General features: G+C 40.4%; 1 protein-coding gene across 1 annotated transcript in view; it reads right to left on the minus strand.

Moving 5' to 3' along the window:
• LOC106987818 (ovostatin homolog 2-like) overlaps positions 1 to 4320 on the minus strand; it is a 54479-nt gene extending 50159 nt beyond the window's left edge. The window contains exons 1-5 of the mRNA XM_053225803.1: positions 4021 to 4320; positions 3520 to 3703; positions 2614 to 2770; positions 1039 to 1091; positions 578 to 598 (exon numbers count right to left, since the gene is read on the minus strand). Of these exons, the coding sequence (XP_053081778.1) occupies positions 578 to 598; positions 1039 to 1091; positions 2614 to 2770; positions 3520 to 3703; positions 4021 to 4085 (480 nt within the window). The 5' untranslated portion in view covers positions 4086 to 4320. The remainder of the gene's footprint in view (positions 1 to 577; positions 599 to 1038; positions 1092 to 2613; positions 2771 to 3519; positions 3704 to 4020) is intronic.
• Between the last annotated feature and the right edge of the window lie 20964 nt (positions 4321 to 25284).

A 25284-nucleotide genomic window follows, 5' to 3' on the forward strand; every position in this document is an offset into this window, starting at 1 on the left:
TTCTATTTCCTTAAAATAAGATATGGTTAAATTAACATTGAGAAGGGCCAGTAGCCAAAATGAAGCAATTTTAAACATAAACCTCCCTTAGAAGGAGCCCAATCTTTTATTTTCTGTGGAAATCCATTACTGCATTTGCCACACAGGATCAATACCAAAGTGGCAGCTTTTTATTTACATCTTCGGCTGATGCCTTACATTGTAAGTAGATAAAGAGTTCTCTTCCCCTTATTTCAGTTCCCTTACTTTCTTTTTTTCAACTTTTTTTTTTTTTTTTTTTTTGGGACAGAGAGAGACAGAGCATGAACGGGGGAGGGGCAGAGAGAGAGGGAGACACAGAATCGGAAACAGGCTCCAGGCTCCGAGCCATCAGCCCAGAGCCCCGTCGGGCTCGAACTCACGGACCGCGAGATCGTGACCTGGCTGAAGTCGGAGGCTGAACCGACTGCGCCACCCAGGCGCCCCTAGTTCCCTTACTTCCTAACTACCTGTCATGAAAACTACACACACACGCACACACACATCCTTATTTATCTGAATGTTCAAAATAACGAGTGTGATAAAGCAGATTGCTTACCTGAAGTGTGATCAACGGATACTGAAAAGAAAAAAATGCAGGTTAATATTGTAATAGTGCTTTTTTTTTCTTTTTTTGCCAGATATTGCATTATTAAGATCGTCTGGCTTCGTGTTGAGACAGCCTTAAGTTTCGCAGAAGACCAACTTTCCATAGCTAAGCGTGCCAAGGAAACCCCAAATGTGAGAGATCCTGAACCTCATCAGGGAAGTGGAAAGCAGGTTCCATGCAACCCATTTTTTCCCCCTTATATGATGAAAAGACCTAAAGAAGTACAAACTAACTCCCAATAAAGACAAGTTCTAAATTTGGGGGTCAGCATTGAAACTCCACCTGTACAGTATTCCATGTTAGAATCAATTTCCGTACTTATGGAAAACCTCCTGGTGACACTTTAGATGGTAATAGATTTGTTTACTTTGCTTCAATTTCATTGTACCATTAGAAATTAATGAACTCACCAATTCCTCAACAGGTCTGAACTTGGTATCCAGCGTCACAATGCGAATTTGAACTAAAAGAAAAGAGGAAGAAGGGACAATATTTTTTTTCTTGTTTTTCTCCCAGGTATGAATGCTTGTAAATAGACATAGCAATTAATTGTCTTGCTGTCACGGAATGCTGCCCTGTGTCCCCTAGCTCTGATGTGACCCTTTGAAATTTGGGTCCTATTTGGAAAGAGCTCTCGTTACACATTTGTAATTCCTCTGTTGACTGTTGACAATGCTTTATTATTACCAAAGCTGCTACCCCCAACTGGAAAGTTTTGCCCTAAATGGCCCACAGGGACACCTTAAAAATTGGTGCCTCGGGGCACCTGCATGGCTCAGTCAGTTGAGCATCTGACTTTCGATTTTGCCTCAGGTCACGATCTCACGGTTTGTGAGTTCAAGCCCCACATCGGGCTCTGCACTGACAGTGTGGAGCCCGCTTCGGAATCTCTCTCCCTCTCTCTGACCCTCCCCGGCTTGCATATGTGTGTGCATGTACTCACATGCTTTCTCTCTCTCAAAATAAATAAACGTTATAAAAAATTGGTGCCAGAATTAATTGTAGAAAGAAAAATGTGAAGTATGTATAGTAGAAGTTAAACATAATTTTCTGGAAAAGAATAGTAACGTTAGCAAACATTAAATTAACTTTAGCAGAATTCCAGAAAGATCATTTTAACTACCTTTATATACATAACTGTCATTATAACATTTTAATACGTACAGAGAGAATGTAATGCAGGGAAAAAAATCTCACTATAGGAATTCTCTTTTAACTCTTTTATTTCTTTTCAAAATAAATCATACAAATATGTAATATTAGAAGAAAATACATAGATGCTGTCATCCAACCCCCTAATTTTACAAATAAGAAAGCTAAAGATCTCAAAGAGCAGAATTTCCTTGGCGAAATCCAATAATTTATTGGTACGGCCAAAACAAAAACCACCCCAGTTCAGAATCCTAGTTTGGTGTTCTTTCTGCCACCTTTTACTTACCACAATACTAAAGAAAATAGAAGAACTCTGCTTAGGTTATCAGATTAGTGATTATTTCTACTGGCACGAATAATAATAATAATAAGGAGTCTTTGTGCTAGGTCCTATTTTACATTGACTGTCCCATTTTATTCTCACACTATTTCCAGAAGGGAGGCATTTTTATTCCCTCCATTCTACGGATGAAAGGACTGAGTCTACACAGTGATTTACTTGGCTGGCCCAACTGGTAAGTTATGGAGCAAGAAGTGAAACCAAACATTTTGCATCCCAGGCTCGTATCCATTTTATTATGAAAGTCTGTCACTAGAACTTTTAAACTTTTAAAGTGGCATGCACGAGTTTAAGAAGCAAAGCATTCAGTTCCTGGGGCTGGAGGGCACTGTTACGTAACTGACCTAGGCGGCCAGTAGAAATTCGAGAAATCCGTGATCCTATAACATTCAGAATAAACTTAAGACTCACATTCACACGTTCGGGGTGCTCTAAATTTGAGGAATGTGTTCCTGAGGCCAGTGAAACAAAGGAAACAAGAACACTGACTTACCCTTCTGTCCAGGTTTATAGATGGGCTTATCTGTCTGCACAAAGGTTACGGTCTCCTCTGAAGCGAGTGCTACGGACCTCCTCTCGAAGATTTTAAGAGTCTCTCCCTTAGCCCGCAATGTCACAAAGGCCAACGGCTCAGAGGACTTTTGAGACACCTGTTCATGTTAAAGAGCAGAGAATGGGAAAACAAGTTGTAGACATTGAGCTGGTAAATAAGGTCTTAAATTGGCTTCTCAGGCCGTGAGCCTCTAGAGAGGATCTTATGTCTTAAAGGGAGACTCGGAGACCACTTTTTACAATTGCTTTAGTTAGCATGAGGACTGTTTCTGACAAACTTATTTTTACGTCTGCTAGCCTTCTATTTTCTGTGTGTGTGTGTGTGTGTGTGTTGCCCTCACTGTCGATCTTGCTTCTTTTTACCTGTATTTTCTTTCCTCATATTGTTAAACGGTTCTATCCAAAGGGCAGTGATTGTGCTTGATTATCACTGCCTATGAAAGAATAACGGCAGTATTTCACAGGTTTTGTTGCATGGGTAAATTTTCCTTTTGTTTCTTGCCTCTCAGGAAGTCTCTGATCCCATTCCCTAGCTTCCACATTGCATCCAAAATCAAGGTTTGTTATCTCTTTAAAAGTAATGCTTTAATGCTTATTTGTTTTTGAGAGAGCGCAAGTTGGGGAAGGGGCAGAGAGAGGGGGACAGAGGGTCCCAAGCAGGCTCTGCGCTGACGGGAGCGAACCTGATGTGGGGCTCGAACTCCCAAACCATGAGATCATGATCTCTGAGCCGAAGTCAGACGTTGAACCGATGGAGCTGTTCAGGGACCCCTCTCTAAAAATAATTTTTCAGTAATAATTTCCTCACCCCCGCTGAAGTTCGGAAATGGCAAGTTCAGTGCCTCACCTTGAAATCTGCACAAGCGTAGAAGTTATCGTCGTCCACAGACTGGTCAAAAATCGTGGTGTTGTATCCATCATATTCTAGGACAACACTCAAGGATACAGATTCGTTAAGGTTTGAAAGGTGGAGACAAGCCTTGTCTGTAGAATGACTCTGCATCACGGAGGACACCCATAGGATATATTGCCTGTGCAAAGAAAGTAACCAAGGCTTTAAACAAGTGTAGCAGAAATGCAGAACACGCATAAGGAACAATTTTAACGTATTGAAATGTTTCTGAAACATTTTTCATAGCATTGGGATAAACTTGAGTATGTAGAGAGAGGCATCTTAAGAAAAAGGTCCTAATTCCCTCATACGCTTGTTTAAAATTTATAAGGGAAACCAGCACTCAGTCTCAGAAGTTCAAACGGTCAAGTAGAATCATATTTTAACACAGCACGCATTTCCCCTGGTCACTCTGCCATGACTCAGAGTAAGAATACAGAGTATACATTTCCTTACGGTTCTGAAGCCACAGAAACAGTAAAATGAAGCAAGAAGGCGCTCAGAAAAATGGTGGGCACCATTTTATCCCAGTGTCTGAACAACAAAGACTTCAAGGTAAATATTCAATCTCTCTCTCTCTCTTTTCTTCTTATTCGATGTTAGCTGCCCCAATTATCCACTTTCTTTTCTTCCTTCCACTCTGCCTTTCCCTGTACGTTGTTGCTTTTATAGTCAGGCACGACGAAGGATCAGTTACTTTTTGGAACAAGTCACCTGGGACCCATCAATCACACGTAGAATAGCCTCTCCCATTACTTCTGGAGCAAGGAGGGGCGTGTTATCGCTTTATATATAAAACTTCCTTCTTAAGTTCATTGGATGCTGCTCTGTTTTTGGAATCAGCAGCACAGGTTGGACAGGAAGCAAGAGAAAACAAAGAAAACAGTTGTGCAACACTTAAGAGCTCATTCATTTAATTTAGCACTTCCCTCCCGGGGCTGACCGCAGTATCAGAAAGCGTTGATAGATAGGAATTAGCACTGGGCAGAAAAATACCTCTCCAAAAAGCTGTTATCATTCTGATTGCCAAAAGGTACATTTTTTAAGCTGCCGAGAAAAGTAGCAATATCCGATGCTATCAAAACACAGGTGGAAATGGATATCTCAATACAGGCTCGTTTTATGGATAATTGACACTGTTTAATTCTTTTATAAATTCAAAATGCAGAATGGAACCTTTAAAATGTTGACATGTGTTCAACATTTACGATGATTTTCTCAGGGAGATTTTTTTGACAATGTTCAATATCCTTTTCTACCCTAAATGTCATAAGAAAAAGGGGCGCCTGGGTGGCTCAGTCGGTTAAGCGTCCGACTTCAGCTCAGGTCATGAGCTCATGGTTCGTGAGTTCGAGCCCTGCATCAGGTTCTGAGCTGACAGCTCGGAGGCTGGAGCCTGCTTTGGATTCTGTGTCTCCCTTTTTCTCTGCCCCTCCCCCGCTCATGCTCTGTCTCTCTCCATCTCTCAAAAACTGAATAAAAAGTTAAAAAAAATCTAAATATAATAAGAAAAAAATTCAAGCAAAAGTAATAAATACATGTACGTGTGTATACATGCCTACTAGTCACTTCACCCTTATGTTGATTGCAAAGCATTTCTAAATGGAAAATGAGCCATGCCAAAGAAACTGGCAACCTCTTGACTAGTGTCTGTGGTGTGTTATTTTTCCCATTTGTCTCATTTCCTTTTTTTTTTTTAAACATATTTTCTATTTCAAGTATGGATGGAGTTAGTACATCTGGCTTGAAGAATGTTATGTTGTATGTTGAAGGGAGCTGGTTTCGGTCCTCATTTCTGAAAGAAATGACACTGCAAAGGCAATGCAAAGTCAAAACAAACAAACACACAAAAAATAGCAGTTATAATAGAGGAGAAGCTGTAATGAAGTAGTAAGAGCCCTCAGGAATGGGAGACTAAGGGTTCCTGGTTGACCCCGTTTCGAATTCCAGTGCAGAAGTGTGTTCCCCAAAACTCTGACCATGTTGCTTTCTCAGTACAAGTGAGACCTTGCTCCCTTCCTCATTTCCACGTTAAGACTTTTGTGTTTGTCTGCCTTTTCTCTAAAAGGAAGAGAAAGGAAGCCAACTCTTCCTGCAGAGGAAGCCAACTCTTTTAAAGTCTCTGCATGCATAGGGGGGCTTGGGTGGCTCAGTCGGTTAAGCGCCCGACTTCAGCCCAGGTCATGATCTCACGGTTCCTCAGTTCGAGCCCCACGTCGGGCTCTGTGCTGACAGCTTGGAGCCTGGAGCCTGCTTATGATTTTGTGTCTCCCTCTCTCTCTGCCCCTCCCCTGCTCATGCTGTCTCTCCCTGTCTCTCATAAATAAATAAATATTTAAAAAATAAAAATAAAAAAAATAATAAAGTCTCTGCTTCGGCACTAATTCTCACTTGTTGACCTGTCCAATCATTTTTAAGATTTAATTTTTTTTTCCACTGGAACCCCAGACTGTTAATCTCTGTGTTTGACCAACACCCTTCCCTCTGATAGCCCCTTAGGCTTATTATTAGAACCACTCTTTCCACTCCACTCCCCATACTGATATCATAAGATAAATTAAATCACTAGCTTCCCAGATTGTTGATAGATCAAAGCAACGAATTCTTTATTCCCAGGCATGATAAATCCAAAGAGCTTGAAACTTCTCTAAAATATTTGCACTTTTCCAAGTGTAAAACGTAAAAAATTCTTTTTCGCATTTACTTATTTTTGGGAGGGATAGAGACAGAGTGTGAGCTGGCGAGGGGCAGAGAGAAGGAGACACAAAATCTGAAGCAGGCTCCAGATCTGAGCTGTCAGCACAGAGCCCGACGTGGGGCTCAAACCCACGAACTGTGAGATCATGACCTGAGCCAAACTAGGACGCTTAATCCACTGAGCCATCTGGGCGTCCCTCCAAATGTAAAACTTTATGTTGGGTAAATGCCTGTTGGTCTTAACGTTAATCAAGGGAATTTACTGCTAACAAGAATGTGGGTTTTTCGCAATTCTTTTCGTTCATCTTAGGGACTAGCAGGGTTTTATGACATTTCTTTCCTCAAATATAATTTTATCTGATGAACATTTCCTCCAGAGAATTCAGGTATGGATTCAAACTTATCTATTGAAGACTTGCTATATATGGGCAAAAGTGCTAGTTCTAGAAATAAAAAGATAAGTAAGACACAATTCTCTAAAGCAGTTTACCTTCTAGTAGACAAGGGAAGAAGGGAAGAAAGAAGTAAAGAATGAAAAAAGGAAAGAATGGAGGCAGAAAGGAAGAGAAGGAGAGAGGGAAAAACATGGGAGAAGGGAAGGGGCAGAGTGAAGATGAAGGAAGGGATATGATAGAGAAGAGAGAGTATTTCCTGAGTACTTGATACATAGCAGGCAGTGTACTAGGTGCTGATATGGACAGTATCTCATTTAATCCTCAGAAAATACAATTTTAAATGTATCACTTATTCTCATCGTACAGATAAGAAAAATACAGTATTGGAAAATATCATTAATTTTCATAGGGTCTCCCAGACAGTTAAGTGGGGTAGGGAAGAATTTCTCTTTTTTTTTTAATGTTTATTTATTTCTGAGAGAGAGAGACAGAGCATGAGTGGGGGAGGGGCAGAGAGAGAGGGAGACACAGAATCTGAAGCAGGTTTCAGGCTCCGAGCTGTCAGCACAGAGCCTGAAGTGGAGCTCGAACTCACAAACCATGAGATCATGACCTGAGCCAAAGTCAGTCGCTCAACCAACTGAGCCACCCAGGCTCCCCAAGGGAAGAATTTCTTTTAGCAATCATAAATTGAATGAGATCAAAGGATATGTTCATAGGTAAGAATACGAAAGGACATGGATTAATGTACTTTGTTCTAAATTCTCAGTGGGTTTCTGCTGAGCAAAGCCATATGTAATAGAAAACTGATATTACATCAACATCTTTTGGCAGATTCAATACTATTTAAGTTATTGGTATTTACTGCTGTGGGAATACCTCTATTGACTCATTCACTCAGTACATGTTTATTAAGTAACTACTATCTACTAGAATTGTGGTAGATGGTAGAAAGGAAGAGGTGAATGTAGGTTTTGGAGTTATCATTCTATCAGGAAGGGCAGAGGCTTAACAACTAATAAGTCATTAAAATCACGGTAAGTCTCACAGAGGAGAAACAACTATAAGGCACCATGAGAATGTATGTTGGGATGTACTTAGTATTAAACTAAGTCCTGGTAATAAACTGATGAGTAATACCACTTCTTTTTTTAAATTAAAAAACATTTTTTTAAATGTTTATTTATTTTTGAGAGAGACAGAGACAGAATGCGAGCGGGTTAGGGTCAGAGAGAGAGGGAGGCACAGAATCTGAAGCAGGCTCCAGGCTCTGAGCTGTCAGCACAGAGCCCAACGTGGGGCTTGAACCCACAAGCCACGAGATCATGACCTGAGCCGAAGTCGGATGCTCAACTGACTGAGCCACCCAGGAGCCACGAGTACTACCACTTCTTTTCCTAGAAGAGTTCCCTGTCCATTCAGCAGGAAATGTAAACATAAATTACAAAGCTATGTGGCACAAAGACTATCCTATGCTGAAACTATGAGCAATGCTCAGTGGAATCATATTAAAATGATAAATTAGAAAGCTGGAAACAAGTTTAATAAGGTTTGAGTTGGAAATATTAACATGATTATGAATTTTCCAGGTATAGTAGAAATTAAAGAAACTGTTATAACAGCTTTAAAAAAAGTTTTTTTTTTAATTCGAGTATAATTACTGTACAGTGTTAGATTATAACAGGTGTACAATATAATGATTCAACAGTTCTCTACATTACTCAGGGCTCATCATGATGAGAGTACTCTTAATCCCCTTCACCTATTTCACCCATCCCCTCACCCACCTCCCTCCTGGCCACCACTTGTTTGTTCTCTATACTTAAGAGTCTGTTGTTTTTTTGTCCCTTTTTTTCTTAGCTCATTTGTTTTGTTTCTTAAATTCACATATGAGTGAAATCATATGGTATTTGTCTTTCTCTGACTGACCTATTTCCTTTAGCATTATACCCTGTAGACCCGATCATTGTTGTTGCAAATGGAAACATTTTATTCTCCTTTATGGCTGAGGAATATGCCATCATATATATGGACACCACAAGTTCTGTATCCATTTGTCTGTGGGTAGACACTTGGGTTGGCTCCATATGTTGGCTGTCACAAAGAATGCTGCAAAACACATAGGGGTACATATATCTTTTCAAATTAGTTTTTTTGTTTTTTTGGGGCAAATTACTGGATCATATTTTAATTCTATTTAAAAATTGTTCGGGAGGGGCGCCTGGGTGGCTTGGTTGGTTGGGCGTCCGACTTTGGCTCAGGTCATGATCTCATGGTCTGTGAGTTCGAGCCCCGCGTCGGGCTCTGTGCTGACCACTCAGAGCCTGGAGCTTGTTTCAGATTCTGTGCCTCCCTCTCTCTCTGCCCCTCCCCTGTTCATGCTCTGTCTCTCTCTGTCTCAAAAATAAAAAAATAAAAAATAAAAAAATAAATAAATAAAAATTGTTCGGGAACCTCCATACTGTTTTGAGAGCTTCTTTTTCCTCCCATCCTCACCAACATTTGTCATTTCTGAAGCAACAGCTTTTGGAAGAAAATTGTAAGACTGTAATAAAATATGCATATTTTCAAAATAATAGGTTCAGTTTTGGTGAGAAAACAAGGTGGTGGTGTGACATGACATTCGATAAGGAGATTGAAAAAGGTTGTGGCTGGCTTAGGAGAAGTCTTTTCCTTGTGCCAAGGAGATTGAATGTCACTTTGGAGGGTAACGGACGTAATGACTGGGCTCCTTGGAAAACGGGAGTGAGCAAAAGAGTGGTAAGAGAACCATGTGGAAATCTGCTCAAAGACTATTCTAAGTTACACAGGTAAGGGATGGAACGATGACAGTATCTCCTCAAGAAACATTTTCGATACTGCAGGTGTTAGAACTTGGTGAGTTTTGACATGAAGATGAGGAATGGGAGAGGGCGAGTTGGACACGAAGCGTGAGTGCCATCATAATTAGACAAGACAGGGAAGACAAAATGAGTGTAGAGATTGATGGGGGCTTGGGGTGATGGTGGGGTTCAGAAGTGATGGCCAAGAGAGAATTCTTGAAGGCATCTTTGGTGCAAAAAGGTGATTTTATTAAAGCACGGGGACAGGACACGTGGGCGGAAATAGCTGCACCTGAGTTGTGAAGAGTGGCTGATTAGGTCGGGAGGGTGTTGGGGACAGTGTACATCTCCAAGGAATTTTGGAAGTAAGGTTTCCAGGACCTTGAGAGGCTAGCTGTTGTTAGGAAGACATCATTTATTACCATTTAGTAAAACCTCAGTCGTGAGACCCTTCAGATGTATATCAGGAGCCATATGCTTGGAGTATAATTGCCAACATATACTTGGGGGTGAAAGATAAAAGAGGTTTGCAAAGGAATTTTTATGTGTTTAAGGAGACTCACAGGATCCTGGGGCTGTGGTGGGGGGGTCAAGATAGTGTTAAGCTAAGATTCCCTTTTGCCCCGGAGCAAAGTGTCATCATCAAGGCAGCTGAGCTCCTTGAGAAAGGTCACTCTGCCTGTAGGCAGTAAGGGAATATCATTTTTCATTTGCCTTTGTTTCCCACACCACCATGGCAAGCACTTAAACCCCCTCACATCTTGATGAGGACGAGACTAGGGCTCCCAGCAATGGAGTCTATAGGTTTCTGGAGATTAGGCTATGGATAAGATTGCCTTTTTCTTGCAGTTTACTGAGTTATCCGTAAACTGAGGGAGACTCCTGTCCTGCATGACTGTGATCTCTATCAGCCAACCATTTGCTTCCTTTCCTTTCTTTTGTTCTTGGGCAGCCACGAGTGTCTGAGGAATATCACATATATCCCACCTGGGTGGGAATGAGATGAATCTGAGGCAATGCCTTAAAATGCTTTGACACGATGCGTTTTACGAATTCTTTCAACAGCAAGAAAACTCCTTGATTTTCTTAGCTACCTAATAACGGCGCATTTTACGTGTGCGAAGTGTAAAGCCTATTTCAGCATTCCTGAGAAAGTCTTGAACGTCTAGTTCACCTTTGTGAAACGTTTAAGTCAACATTAGAAATAAGAGCATTGCCCAAGACCCGTAATATATAGGCAGTTAATTCCGTTTTAAAATAAAGCTGTTCAGTTCCCGATGTTGCAATCCATTGAAAGGGAAGTCACCTTTCCCTCCTAAAGGAACAACCTACTTGACGAGTGAAACTGCCTTTCTTATTCTCAGATGTTTATCTCCTGCCTCACTGATTGGTTGTGAAGGTGGCCAAGAAACTTCTAACCACACAATACCCACCTGTGGATGAGTGATTAAAAAAAAAAAAAAAGTAATGGGGAAAAAACCAGATGGATGATGAATGACCACTTGAGTACTTAGGGCATGGCTACGTTTACAAAGCCACGTTTTTCAACTCTGCAAACCAAACTCAACAGTGTCAAAGATAAGATTATCCAAGATTGTTTAATGTCAATTGTGCCCTTCTGTTTGCCTAAGCACCCACTACCAATCTCAAATAATATCACTCCACCCAAGCAGACAAATGTCAAATGGAGTCTTTACCGAATGCTACCACCCATATGGTGGTTCAGACATCTTTAGTTCTACAGCCCTTTCCTTTACTAGAGAAAATATTAAAAGGTTGCGGTGAGGGGTAGATGAGATGGAGAAAGGAAGTGTAATGATGGTAACAATATAGTACGGTATGCATGGTTACGTTATTCTTCACTGGAACAACCATCCGCCTGGAAATTTCTGTGACTGTCCTTGGGGAAACATGGCCTTAGCAAGACATTTAGACTCCAACTAACATTATTCAACACAGAGACTTGTTGACTGCTTTGTAAAATATTCAGAATACATTTCATATGACGGCATATCAGTAATAGGTCTTGTGATTGGGTAGAATCAAATAGTAATAATAATACCACATAGCTTATTTTCCTCAAGAATATGGTGATTGAATTGTTGAGACAAATGCAAAATCAACTCCAGACCACGCAAATGGAATAATAAGGAAGCATGGGTTTTAGGAAGCTTTCTGCCTGGAGGCGAGCAGGATCAAAGAGGATCCCACCAAAGAGGGGTCATTTAAGAATCTTCAGGCTTTTAATTTTATTATTCTCTACAAATCAGGAGCCTCAACTAGATGTACTCCTTACCCAGAACTGCTGTTACATTTTAACTGGAATAGACCGGAAGTTGTAGCAGTACATGGAACTTGGAAGAAGTTAGGTTATGAAAGTCTAGGGGAACCTGGACGGTAGGCATGAGGGATAAGGTATGATTTTCTCTTTCTTCCCCAGAATAAAAGGGTATAAAATCCAGGTTTCTGGATTCCTCTGAACTAGCAGTCTCTTTCTCCTTCTATCATCAACAAGATGGATAAAACCAAATAAGGTTTTCAAAGAACAAGGGAGGCCCTGGGAGGCTGTATCCTTATTTTCTTGTGTATGCTTTCCTTAGTGGGTAAATGACGAGATAGTAAAGTAAAATAACCTTAGCTGAGGGGATCTGACCGAGTTCACTGTGACTATCTGGGCAATCATCGAGCTACCTTGATGATTCTGGTAGACCTTTCTGGTCTAGACACCTAGCTCATAGTGATGACCATGGTGATAGGAGAATAGGTTTATATATGACTCTTGCCACATTGTATCATGTAATTTTGTGAGTCAGTCTTTCTACTCTTTCCTAATATCACAGGAATACAGGAAAGATACATTAAATGGAAATATATGTTGGTACGGCCTGAGTTATAATTTCAAATATATTTTCTAACAGTCTGTTTTGCCCAAGGCTGGCCCAAATATCTTTCTAACTCTGACTCTGTGTCTCTGATGATAAATCTCAAGCATATTAAGCTGAGTTGCTACCCTGACATTCATGGAACAAGATTAAGACATACTTCAGTAATTTGGCTCAAATGCCATTCTACAATCACTCCATTCATAATTGGTCATGAACTTTCTGGGATACCTCTGGGGCATGATTGCCAAACTCCTACTTCTGTATAATGTGTGAGAGTTTGTCATTTCCCTCTTGTCTTTGGACTCCTGCCAATGCCTATCAGTTAAGTATTGCTCGAGAAGTCCTCCAAAGAATTAACTAAGGAAGACTGTAAAAAGCAGGTTAATTTGTTTAAAAGAATTTGTCATTTCTTTAACAAATAATTACTGCACATTCACTATCTGCTAAACCTTGAAAAATGTATTGGGAATTCAACAATTAACAAGACATGGTGTGATTCCCACTGTAAAAGCTTTTACAACTTAATGGGAGAGACGTTTTATTTTATTAATTTTGTATTAAATTTTTTTAATGCTTATTTATTTATTGAGAGAGAGAGAGAGAGAGACAGTCGGGGAGGGGCAGAGAGAGAATCCCAAGCAGGCTCCATGCCGTCCGCTCAGAGCCAGACACGGGGCTCGATCTTACAAACTGTGAGATCATAACCTGAGCTGAAATCAAGAGTCAGATGCTTAACCGACTGAGCCATCCAGGTGCCCCGGGGTGGGGAGACATTTTAAAAAGCAGTTATAATATAGTGTGATAAGTGCCTTGGTAGGATTGCAAGGTGTACAGGGAGCAAGTAAGAGAGGTGCCCACCACAGACCAGAGCATCAGGGAAGTCTACCTCCTTAAACGTATGATACAAGTGAAAGGTATATGTTTGTAATGTAGACATATGTTGTTGGGGTAAGTAGTCGGTCTCGAATGAAGGTAAAAAGTGTGCACAACATAAAAGTAAGGGAAAGTCTGTCAAGTACAAGGATTCAGAGTGGCCAGAGTAGGTGGAACGCAGAAAGAGAGAACAGGGTGTAGTGAAATATGAGGCAGCCAGCAAAGCGAGGGGCCAAATCACGTGGCCATTTTGTTTTTATGTTGTTCAAAGGGCAACTGTAATCCGTTAAAGTGTTTTCCTTGTGGGAGTGACAGGAACAGGTGTTTGAAATTGTGTTCAAAGAAGTTCTAAGACTGGTTAGCATTCAAATTTGCTAATTAAAATATTCAGAACGTGTCGGATAAACCTGGACAAATTTACATCTGTCCATCCATCCTTCATCTTTTCAGCAGGGAAGTTGATCATTTTTCCTTGGTGAGGGGATGTTTGGTGAGTTGTTTCATATAGGTTATTAAGTTCTGTAATGGATTTATACATGAAAAAAAGGTTTATTAGAAAAAAAGGTTTAGAAAAAAAAAAAAAAAAAACAAGGAAAGCAACACTTACTGAGACTTAATTACCTACCAGACATCATCGTGCCGGAGTCTTTCGGGTATACTTTCTCCTGCAAATTTAACCTGAGGAAAGTTGGCTAATAAGAAATGCAACTGGATTCAATGATAACTAGCTCTGACCCACGTGGCTTCAGGGATAGGTAACAGTCCCTAACTAGAGTCATAAAATCCCAGGAAACAAGACATCAACGTTCCTTTCTAAACAGTGCTGCCTTGTGGTGCTAACTGAGCTACCATTTTTATAGTAATTTTATAGGAATTTCTTCACTCTTTTTATCCCCTGGAGTAGGGTTTCTTAGCCTCGGCACTACTGACATTTGAGGCTGGATAATTCTTTGTGGCGGGGGCTGTCCTGTGCCTTGTAAGATGTTTCGCAGAATCCGTGATTTCTACTGACTAGCGGCTGGTACGTCATGACCATCAAAAATGTCTCCAGACGTTGCCAAGTATCCCCTGGGGGCAAAATTTTCCTCAGTTGAGAACCACCAGGAACAGTATTTGTCAAATGATAATGCAAGAATAGCTGAGAATCAGATACTGGTGTTGGGAACAGAGTGTGCGTTAATCCTTGGGGAGATAAGGACACCTGATGGAACATTAAGCTCTTTATTCTGAGCTTACCATCTTCCTGCATGTTTGGTATCATATGTCCTTTCTTTTACAAAATAATGGTAAAAATAAATGATCGTACTTCTTAATTTTTCATTCCTTAAGCGGCAAAATTAAAAAAACACTCAGCCACCTTTGTCAACTTCCTATTTATTTTAGTTTATATTATTTTATTGAGCGATGAAATCCAAACTGTCCTCATCTATGGAGGAAATGTAATGACCATCTTATCAAAGCAGAAGTATTCTTAGAATATCTGGGATGAAAATAATTGGGCTAATTCTAACTAAATAGGAAAAAGCAAAAGTTTCCCTTAGCGCCCCATACATTTCAGTCTATCTAACTACCCTTACGACAGTCACCGTGTATTGGGGAGGAAGGCAAATTAATGCCCGATTTCCACACAGGGGGCATAATTCTAAGGGTGTGCCTAAGAAGACAGTATTATTTACCGTCGTTGGTGCACCCAAGTGGGATTTCTATCTGTCTTAAGGCATAGACTGACAGTGCCCCGGACATACCTTAAGAGTCCTAGTTGAGTTCTAATAATTGAGGCTACTCTTTCTTTTTGGAGGGACTGCCCAAAGAAAGTCATACCAACTTTCCCTTTGTCCAAGCTGACAGCTGGGCAGCATAGATGCCACTTACTAAAAGATACTGGACAGGCATGGGCAATACACTGGAGGGGTGGCAGGAGTTTTGCAGGAGAGATACAGGGGCTGAAGCCATCCCTTCCCATTTCCAATGGGCTTCCTAGAAAACTTACGGGAAAGGACAACCAATCGTGGTTAGAACTATTTGGTGGAGGATGACAGGCGAGGCCCCGATTTAAAATTAGGGCATTTGAAGCAGTTGGAGAGAGCTGCACCCAGGGCGTGTTCCTTCATGAGGAAACACCTAGGTGTTTGGAAAGACAAAGATCACTAATATTCCTCCTTTCCCCATACATCTTGGGGTCTGCAAAATGTCCTCCCTAGGAGTTAGAATTCATACTCTATTTCGGCTTCCAAAGTGTGTCCCATTAGAGTAGCTATAACCTCATATATTTTTCTCAATCATCCCTTCGGTGTACCCTGATCTTTTGTTCCAAACTGTCAAGTACGAGACAAATAAGGGCATTTTAAGAATAGAATTTACAGAGACCTATTATGTGCTCTACTTTGGCCCGCATGGACTGTTGTACTGGAACTCAGCAAACGATATCCTCAACCAAGTGGTCATTATTCTTCCAATCCAAGACCTTGTCAGTCCAAAAAGACAATCCACATGGCTGGAGCACAATTAAGGTTAAATCCCTTAGGCTCGACTCTTAGCAGTTGACTTTGGATGTCCCCACTCTCCAAAGGATTGGGTAGGATGATGGTCTGGGTATCTGCCTGGTTTCAGATGGGCTGTCAAAAAAGTTTGAGTCCTTCCCCTCTCCAGAGTCTCCCAGCATACTCATACAGGTGCATATGGTCTTTGGTCCTTCCTGGGGCCAGAGGGACCTTTGCACCACCTCCCATCACTTTTCCTCTTAGAGCCGCTGAAGTCAGTAAAGGTCAGGGGTCAGAGAGCATGGAAGGAAATAAGTTCCGTATTAGTAAGGAAGGAACATTTGTTTTCCGTTCTGAGAAGATGGTGAATGCTCTTGGCTCAACCAAAGGAAGTACTAGTGACTTCTACCCACCCAAAGCTAGACATATTTATTGCCGACACCATTTGTTTCGACTTTAAGGACTCTGACTTAGCAGCTACAACCACATTGGAGTTTGGCTGGGATCACAAGACTTCAGGCCTTATTTTCATCATGGCATCCTGGATAGTTAATTTTATGTGTCAGCCTGACTAAAGGATGGGCAGTAAACATTATTTCTGGGCGTGTCTGTGAGGGTGTTTCGGGAAGAGATTAGCGTTTGAGTCAATAGACTGGGTAAAGAAGATATCTGCCTTGGCCCGTGTGGGCAGGCATCATGCGACCCAATGAACGCCAGAACAGAACAAAACTGCAGAGCAAGGGCAAGTTCTCTCTCTTCTTGAGTTGGCCCATCCATCTTCTTCTGTTCTCAGACATCAGAGCTCTGGGTTCTCAGGTCTTTGGGCTCCAAATAAATTCTACCACTGGCCTTTCCTGGTCCTCCAGATGGAGACAACCTATCGTGGCATATCCCAGCCTCCACAATCAAGTGAACCGATTCCCATAATACATCTCTACTTTATCTATTTATGATCCATGTATCTATCTATGATCTGGCATCATTATTTAAAACACACACACACACACACACACACACACACACACACACACCCCTTACTGTTTTTGTTGCTCTGGAGACCTCTGCTTACCACACGTCCCTTCCTCCTCTTACCTGGGAGAGAGTAAGCAACAAGTAAGGTACCATTCAAACGACTTGTTTTAATTCTACCTCTTAGCCCCTCAGCCTTTAAGCATTCATTAACATTTAGGATGGTGAAGTACCCTTGCTCCTTTCTACTCACTGACCACTTGAATGAGAGCATTCACTAGCAGATCCTAGGGACTTTTCTGATATTCCCTAGCCTGATGCAAGGAACTCTTGTCCTTTCTCTTCTAGGAAGGCACGCTTCTGTCAGTATCCCATTTCAACCTCCAAAAGTGTCAAAAACTGTGAAGAATCTGAAAGTTTATCCTATTTTCCAGGGAAACAAGTTAGCCATCTATTTCAGGAATGCTAGAAGAAGACATTAGATTCGTGGGGCAGAGACAAAGCAGCTTTATTATTCGTGATAAGCCGTGTAAATTACATGTTCACTTTGTTTTGTGTGGTCCCTCCTAGCTCCACGGAGCCAACAAGGAGTGACCCAGAGATATTCTCCATAAGTAGCGGGTTTGAGTCACAGCTCAGCAGTCCCCACCTTAAGAAACCTTGATCTTGTGCAGTAGGCTTTGAACAAGCCTAACTGATCTTTACTTCAGACATAGGTCATTCTTTTTAAATACTAAAAATAGATTAAATAAATTATTTTAAAAATAATGGAGGGTGTCTGGGTGGCACGGTCGGTTAAGCGTCTGACTTTTGATTTCGGCGCAGGTCATGATCTCACTGTCGTGGGATTGAGCCCTGCATCGGTTTCTGTGCTGGGCATGGAGCCTGCTTGAGATTCTCTCTTTCTCCTTCTACTGCTCATGCTTTCTCTCTCTCTAAAAAAAGTAAATAAAATAATAATAATAAATAAAATAAAAAAAATAAAGGAGATATTCTTTTTATTATATCGGATGGCAAATGAATCTGCTTTCTGCTCTAGAGAGAGAAGTACTGTCTGTATTATCCAAGGCTGTTCGCTATACAAGTATCCTTGAAAAGACAGTCTGGAAGAAAATATCGTTAGTGTCTCTGTTCCCAAAATGTGCACAGCAGTAATTCTCTGTGGAGAATTACCTACCAATAATATTTGCACCTTCCATGCATTGTCTTGCTCCTTTCTTTCTTCATTTACTAATCTGTCTTAGAAATCTTGCTGAATCATTACATGGAGTGCACCATCGTTGACTTTTGCAGGAGCAGAGATATAATTATGTGGACCCTTAGATTAATTCAAATCTTTTTTCTCTTAGAAACAGGCTGCAGGTGCGCCTGGGTGGCGCAGTCGGTTAGGCGTCCGACTTTAGCCCGGGTCACGATCTCGCGGTCCTCAGTGAGTTCGAGCCCCGCGTCGGGCTCTGGGCTGATGGCTCAGAGCCTGGTGCCTGCTTCTGATTCTGTGTCTCCCTCTCTCTCTGCCCCTCCCCCGTTCATGCTCTGTCTCTCTCTGTCCCAAAAATAAATAAAAAACGTTGAAAAAAATTAAAAAAAAAAAAAGAAACAGGGCTGCAATAACCTCTCACATAATTTTTTTATATGGGGACCAGAATTAGCTCTTTATGTTGAGATTTTTTCATTTGTCTTTTGACATTGCTAATGACCTCTTTAAATGATGCAGCCACCTTTATTTTTACGTAGATGAATTTTTTAAAAATCTTTTCTCTTTTGGCTTCTGGATCTTGAGTTATCTCTAAAAAGCTCTCCAACCCAAGGTAAGGAAGAGATTACCCTCTATTGTCTTTTAGAATTATATATATATATATATATTTTTTTTCCTTAATATCTACACTTTGATCAATTTGGGGTTTATTTTGATGTACAGTGTCAGGTTTAGTGCCAACTTTTTCCACTTCCAGATGACTATCTAGCTGTTCAAACATCATTCATTACCTCACTGTTTTTTTGAATGTTGTTTATATCAACTTCTAAACTTCCATATATACGTGGGTTTATTTCTTTTTGCTGTTTAATTTCTTCGGTCTAACTATCCAGTTATGCAAAATTAACAAGCACCCACTGACATGATAAAAATTTTTAATATATTCTAAGGGTGCCTGGGTGGCTCAGTTGGTTAGGTGATCGACTCTTGATTTCCGCTCAGGTCATGATCTCAGAGTTTGTGGGTTCAATCCCCACATGGGGCTGTGAGCCGGAAGCGTGGAGCCTGCTTGGGATTCTCTGTCTCCCTCTCAGTCTGGCCCTCCCCTACTTGTACTGTCTCTGTCTCTCTCAAAATAAGTAAACACACTTAACAAAAGCTGGGTTTTGTTTATGCCTTAGGAAAAAAAAATTCATTATTCATTGTAATTGAGATTTGTTGGTATTAACTGACTAGAAAAGGGAGAAAATTCTGTAGTGTAAAATTGCTAAAGACACATTTTTGTGGGATAATGGATTTAATGGATTTAGTGTAAACAGCTTGCTACATTTCACAAATGCATTTGTGATTAGTACAGACATTGGATAGGGATTGACGATTGTCTTACCAAATAAAAACAATATATGTTAAAGTAGATTTAAGTAAGTATAGTTTAAATGATGTTCCTACCATTGAAAAATAAGCTATGTAAAATGTGACTATGTTGTATTGATATAATAATGGAAATACGTGTGTATGATTTTACACATATAGTAAATTCTTTAGACAATATTGCTAGTATTAAGAGAGGTAGAATAATTGTTTTTTTTTAATTTTTTTTTCAACGTTTTTTATTTATTTTTGGGACAGAGAGAGACAGAGCATGAACGGGGGAGGGGCAGAGAGAGAGGGAGACACAGAATCGGAAACAGGCTCCAGGCTCCGAGCCATCAGCCCAGAGCCCGACGCGGGGCTCGAACCCACGGACCGCGAGATCGTGACCTGGCTGAAGTTGGACGCTTAACCGACTGCGCCACCCAGGCGCCCCGAGACGTACAATAATTGTGTTTACAGTGTGGGCCGTGGAGCCTGACAGGGTTCAAATCTAGGCTCTTTCACTTACAAACCGATCGATATTGGACATGTTGAAACCTCTTGGAAACTGACATCCTCGTCGACAAAATGCACAAAATAAAGGTATCAGTCTTTTAGAGTTCCTATGAAGATTAAATGTGTTATTAGAGATACAGTGCTTAGAACAATCCTTGTCACATAATAAAAACTCAGTAAATATTAGGACATAGAAGGTGAGCTAACACATTTGGCGTAAGCAAAGTAAAACTCTTTGACCTGGCTTCACGTCTGCTTTTGTAGAATGTGGTCATTGAACCATACATAATGTCTATGATTCCTTCTATGTTTATACATCCTATCTCTGAAGTTAGACTAATTGATATTCCAGGAAATAAATAGAATCAATTGTTTAGGACAGCAGGTGGTCATTTGCTTGGTGCCAGGACAGTGATTTGCATTGTTCCAGGAAGGAGGAAGGAGAATCAGCTGCTTGCTATGACATGGGCTTAGCCTAGTTGGTCTGGAATTGTGTAAATTAGTACAGCCATATTTGATTAATCTAGTCCAACACAAACATGGGCAGATTTCCTTACCAATCCATCCACTGGGGAAAAAAAAAATCTAAAGGTAACTGAGTTTTCAGAAAGCCAGGCATTTTCCTTTGCAAACTAAATACTGTGTAAATGAGAAAACATTCTAGAGTCACAAGTCGCTAAGTCTTTGTAGAAAGCTTCTTAAAGATCTGAATGGTGTATATATTTTTTTCTTTTGTCTGTTGACCTGTGATATCTTTATTATAAAGAAGTAAAGAGAGAAACCACCAATCTCTTATCTTAAACAAAAAGAAAGAAATGGAGCTTTTTTTTAAATTGAAAATTGATTATTCTAGACCAAGAGAAGTGTGTTATTCTTTTTAATCATGACCTAGTTCTGAAGAAATAACACAACTACACAAATTAATCCTCTGTAGAGCCAAACTGGTAATGGTGGAGGTAGGCAAGACATTCAGTATTACCTGTGAATTCTTCTACTTTTTCAGTTTTATTCCATTGCATCAGTAAAGTTGGGAACATCGCATATGATATCACTCCACATCTCTCACAAACTTTCAAATACAGTTGAATTCGTTTTTCTTAAATTCCTTTTTTTTATGATGTCAGAAGATTAAATATTCCTCCACTTGTATTTTGGATCCCATTCTGTCCATGTCTTTGAACTTGTACTGCTTAAACAATTGGTCCATGGCTGAAACAAGCTAATATGTTGACTCAACGAGGTCTTGCCTCATCGTATCTATAAGAATGCAGTCTTGATAATGCCTTTGCAATGTGCAATTGAACAAAAAATGTTAGCCAAAAACAGACGAAAATACTTCCTGTTTCAATATTTAAGTGAAATCACGTTCACTTTTATAATATCTTGGACTATTGACTTTACTGTACTTATGAATATTACCAAGAATAACCCTGAGGTTTGAGGTGCTGAACAGGAGGAGCTGACCTTGCATGAACCCAGTGTAACTGATGGAGGTCAGGACCTAAATAAACAAAGGTTGTCTGTTTCTTCGAAGTTATGGAGAGCTGGCACTCTTTGCTTTATACAGATTTCATTTACATAGCTTTAGAATAACATAAGTTTTCTAGTAAAATTTGCCTTTAGTTTTCCATCTCCAATTTATAATAACACAGTCCAAGCTCAACAAAAGTCTGGAACAAAAGCAAATGTGTTTTTATTATTTAAATTTTTTTTTTAATGTTTATTTGTTTTTGAGAGAGAGAGAGAGAGAGAGAGATAAACAGAGTGTGAGTAGGGGAGGCACAGAGAAAGAGGGAGACACAGAATCTGAAGCAGGCTCCAGGCTCTGAGCTGTCAACTCACGAACCACGAGATCATGACCTGAGCCGAAGTTGGACACTTAAACGACTGAGCCACCCAGGCGCCCCACAGCAAACGTGGTTTTTTTTTTTTTAATTTTCCACTCTTAAAACCTTAAGGAATTGAATTCTTTCAATTCCTCAAATAGGAAGGTCTTTTTCACCACATGATTTTTACCCATGCTATGCTGTATAACAAAGATGCTTTTGTTTTTCATTTCTTGGAAAACCTATCCTAGACATCAAGTTTAAGGTAATATATTAGTAAACTAAATCTTCAAACTAGCATAATTCCCCCTTTAATTAATTAATTAATTAATTAATTAATTAATTAATATTTGTACCCATGTCACTACTTACGATTTCTCCTTTGTATTACATTGCATTTGAAATTGATGATTCAGGGGCACCCAGGGGCACATGTTAAATGTGATTACTGCATGGTGGTACATGGAGGGGGCTTCTTGAGATCATCTTGGTTCCATTCATACGCCTGCTCCCATTGTGTGTCAGGAAATCTATTTTTTTTTTTTTTGACAGTTTGTATGTGTTATACCAGAGACGTGGACAAATACCAGATAACAGCTTCCAACTCAATGGAATTCTTAAGCCTATTAACAAAAATAGGGGTGCCTGGGTGGCTCAGTTGGTTAAGTGTCCGACTTGGGCTCAGGTCATGATCTCGCGGTCCGTGAGTTCGAGCCCCGTGTCAGGCTCTGTGCTGACAGCTCAGAGCCTGGAGCCTGCTTCGGATTCTGTGTCTCCCTCTCTCTCTCTCTGCCCTCCCCCCCCCCCCCCCCGCTTGTGCTCCGTCTTGTCTCTCTCTCTCTCCCTCTCAGAAAAATGAATAAACATTAACAAAACATAAACATTAAATACGTTTCTTTCCTGGGTCCTAAAACATCTAAACCAGAAAAGTTCATATTCCCAAAGAATGGAAAACAAGCATTTTGCAATAGCTACTGCCATATTCACACGTGGGCTCCCAGAATCACTCCACATTCCATCTCTGGCGTAAAGGACAGGCCCTCCAACATTTCTCACCCCTAAGTCACAATTGCAGTAATCCCCCAATAAATCTTGTTCTAATTCTATAATCATCTTGCAACACATCTGTCAAGGCTCATAACATGGTGTAGACCTATACTTCGGGCCATTTGCTGGGTTTTTCGTAGACTTGGGTAATTTTCCAACACATGTGGTTCACTTCCAAAAAAGAAGTTAGAAAGCTCCATTCCTGGATTAGCTTGAATTCAGGGAGCTAATGCAAATTTGACCAATCACAGGCACTGTTGTGAGACTGGGAAATCAAAAGTGAGTGAAATGAGAAGGTAGTGGGGCAACGTGTGATGTGAGAGGCAACTTCCAGTTCCTTGAAGATCAGACAAGAACTTTTTCACGTCTAGTCCAATGTGTTTGTTTCACAGACCGATGAGCCAAAGGCGGGGGGTTCTAATCATTGCTAGGCCTATCAGTTATAACCATAACTGGAAACTGGATCCATAATCAGGAGACAGATCTGTGCTCTGATCAGGCCGCTTATCTTTGGGAAAGCTAGCAGGAGGATCATAGGTATGGCTTATCCACCCTAACGGAGGTGGAAACTAGTAAAAATCATGTAGCTATTGTTAGATAAAAATTCAGCAGTCCGTATCACACGCTTGTGAAAAAGCTAATTAAATAATCTCCTGTTCCCCATTAATGAAGTACTCATCAAGACCAAGTAGGTGAGGACCACCTTTCCACCACTGTGGTATAAGACTGGGCTGACTAGTTCTTAGAGTGCTAAGAAAATTAAAGAAAAAGGATGACAAGTCCAGAACTTTAATAAATCAACCTTTCTCATCTGTTACGTCTGTAACAGAAGTCATCCCCAAATCCCTACTGGAAGCAATGAGTTAACTTCCCTCCTATGCACTCAGAACGGTACTCTGTATGTGCCATCTTTGGAAGCATTGATAAAATAATTCCCATCAGTCAAGCACCCCAGGACTTAATTCTCTCTTATAAGCCAGTTGAGAAAGGCTGCTCTAAAGTCTTGGCTCAAGTAATGCACCGAAGACAGATGTCACCAAGATGGAAACACAGGCAGTTCCTGAATTTCCTGCTCCTGTGGACGTGCCAAATCTACAGCTATGCGGGGGATCGCTTCTCTCTGAGAGAAATCCAGAAACTAGTTACTCAACTCCTATCCATAATATAGAGAATTATCAGCGAGGTTGAACATGGTTATTAATGTAAGTGATTAAATATTTTTGGTCCAGTGTTTGATGAGAAACATGGATTTATACACAAGATGATATGATTTATTTGCTCCTTAAGGACATTTTACACTTTATTAAGATGGTGATTTCAATATAATATGAATCATCAGTGTAACATTGTTATATTGTAATATACTATAGACAATGTTCTATTTAATATACTTTGTGTTATATATACTTAAAGTTTATTTATTTTCCAGAGAGAGAGACTGAGTGCGAGCAGGGGAGAAGCAGAGAGAAAGGGAGACACAGAATCTGAAACAGGTTCCAGGCTCTGAGCTGTCAGCACAGAGCCCGACGTAGGGCTCGAACTTGCGAACCCTGAGTTTTTACTCAGGGTTTTATGCATCTTTTACTGCATAGAAATATGTTAGAAATAGAAATATGTTAATCATCTTTTACTGCAAATTTTCACACAAATGATACACATGAGCAAAATTGGGAATTTTTTTTTCTGTAAAATGACTATTTCTTTAAAAATGTGTTCTGTAACAGAGATTTTTTAAAAAATTTATTTCATTTTATTTTTGAGAGAGACACAGGGTGCGAGCTGGGGAGGGGCAGAGGGAGAGGGAGACAGAATCTGAAGCAGGTTTCAGGCTCTGAGCTGTCAGTACAGAGCCCAACAGGGGGCTTGAACTCACAGAGTGTGAGATCATGACCTGGAGCTGAAGTCGGATGCCCAACCAACTAAGCCACCCAGGCGCCCCCTAAATGACTATTTTTCTGTGCCCAGATAACAAATGCTCAGTTTGTTTACCAATCTATTCTGTTAAACTTGATCTTGATGTATTCTAACAAAATTCTTTCTTTCAACATTAAAAGTTCCTATTAATCTTTGCTTTCTGTGGAGATGTGTTTTTAAAACACAGTATGCTGTTTCTCTCTTGTAGTCAATCTGCCTGTCTCAAATTTAGGTCCCAAATTTGGAATAATAATATAACTGTTAAGATACCTTTTTATGTATAATCAATTTTTGGGTCCTGGCAATGCCCCGGGTAACACATTTATTCCTTAATTTTATTGAAAGGGATAAGGCAGGAATAATAAAAATAATCAAATATGTTTGTCAGCCTCAAAATTTGAGTATTTCATAGTACCGTGAGAACACTTTATTTACTGAACTTAAAAGACCTGATAAATCTAGAAGAAAGTACAGCTTTCTGGATTTATTACATAAAAGTTAAATAACTTAATGTGAATTAGCAGCGATTGTAAAAAAGGATTACAAAACAAAAGATTAAAAAAAGGACACTCATTGGGGCGCCTGGGTGGCTCAGTTGGTTAAGCGTTCGATTTCGGCTCAGGTCACAATCTCGCAGTGTGTGAGTTCCAGCCCCGCGTCGGGCTCTGGGCTGATGGCTCAGAGCCTGGAGCCTGCTTCGGATCCTGTGTCTCCCTCTCTCTCTGCCCCTCCCCCGGTCATGCTCTGT

This window comes from Acinonyx jubatus, chromosome B4 (genome assembly GCF_027475565.1).
Source record: "Acinonyx jubatus isolate Ajub_Pintada_27869175 chromosome B4, VMU_Ajub_asm_v1.0, whole genome shotgun sequence".
NCBI lineage: Eukaryota > Metazoa > Chordata > Mammalia > Carnivora > Felidae > Acinonyx > Acinonyx jubatus.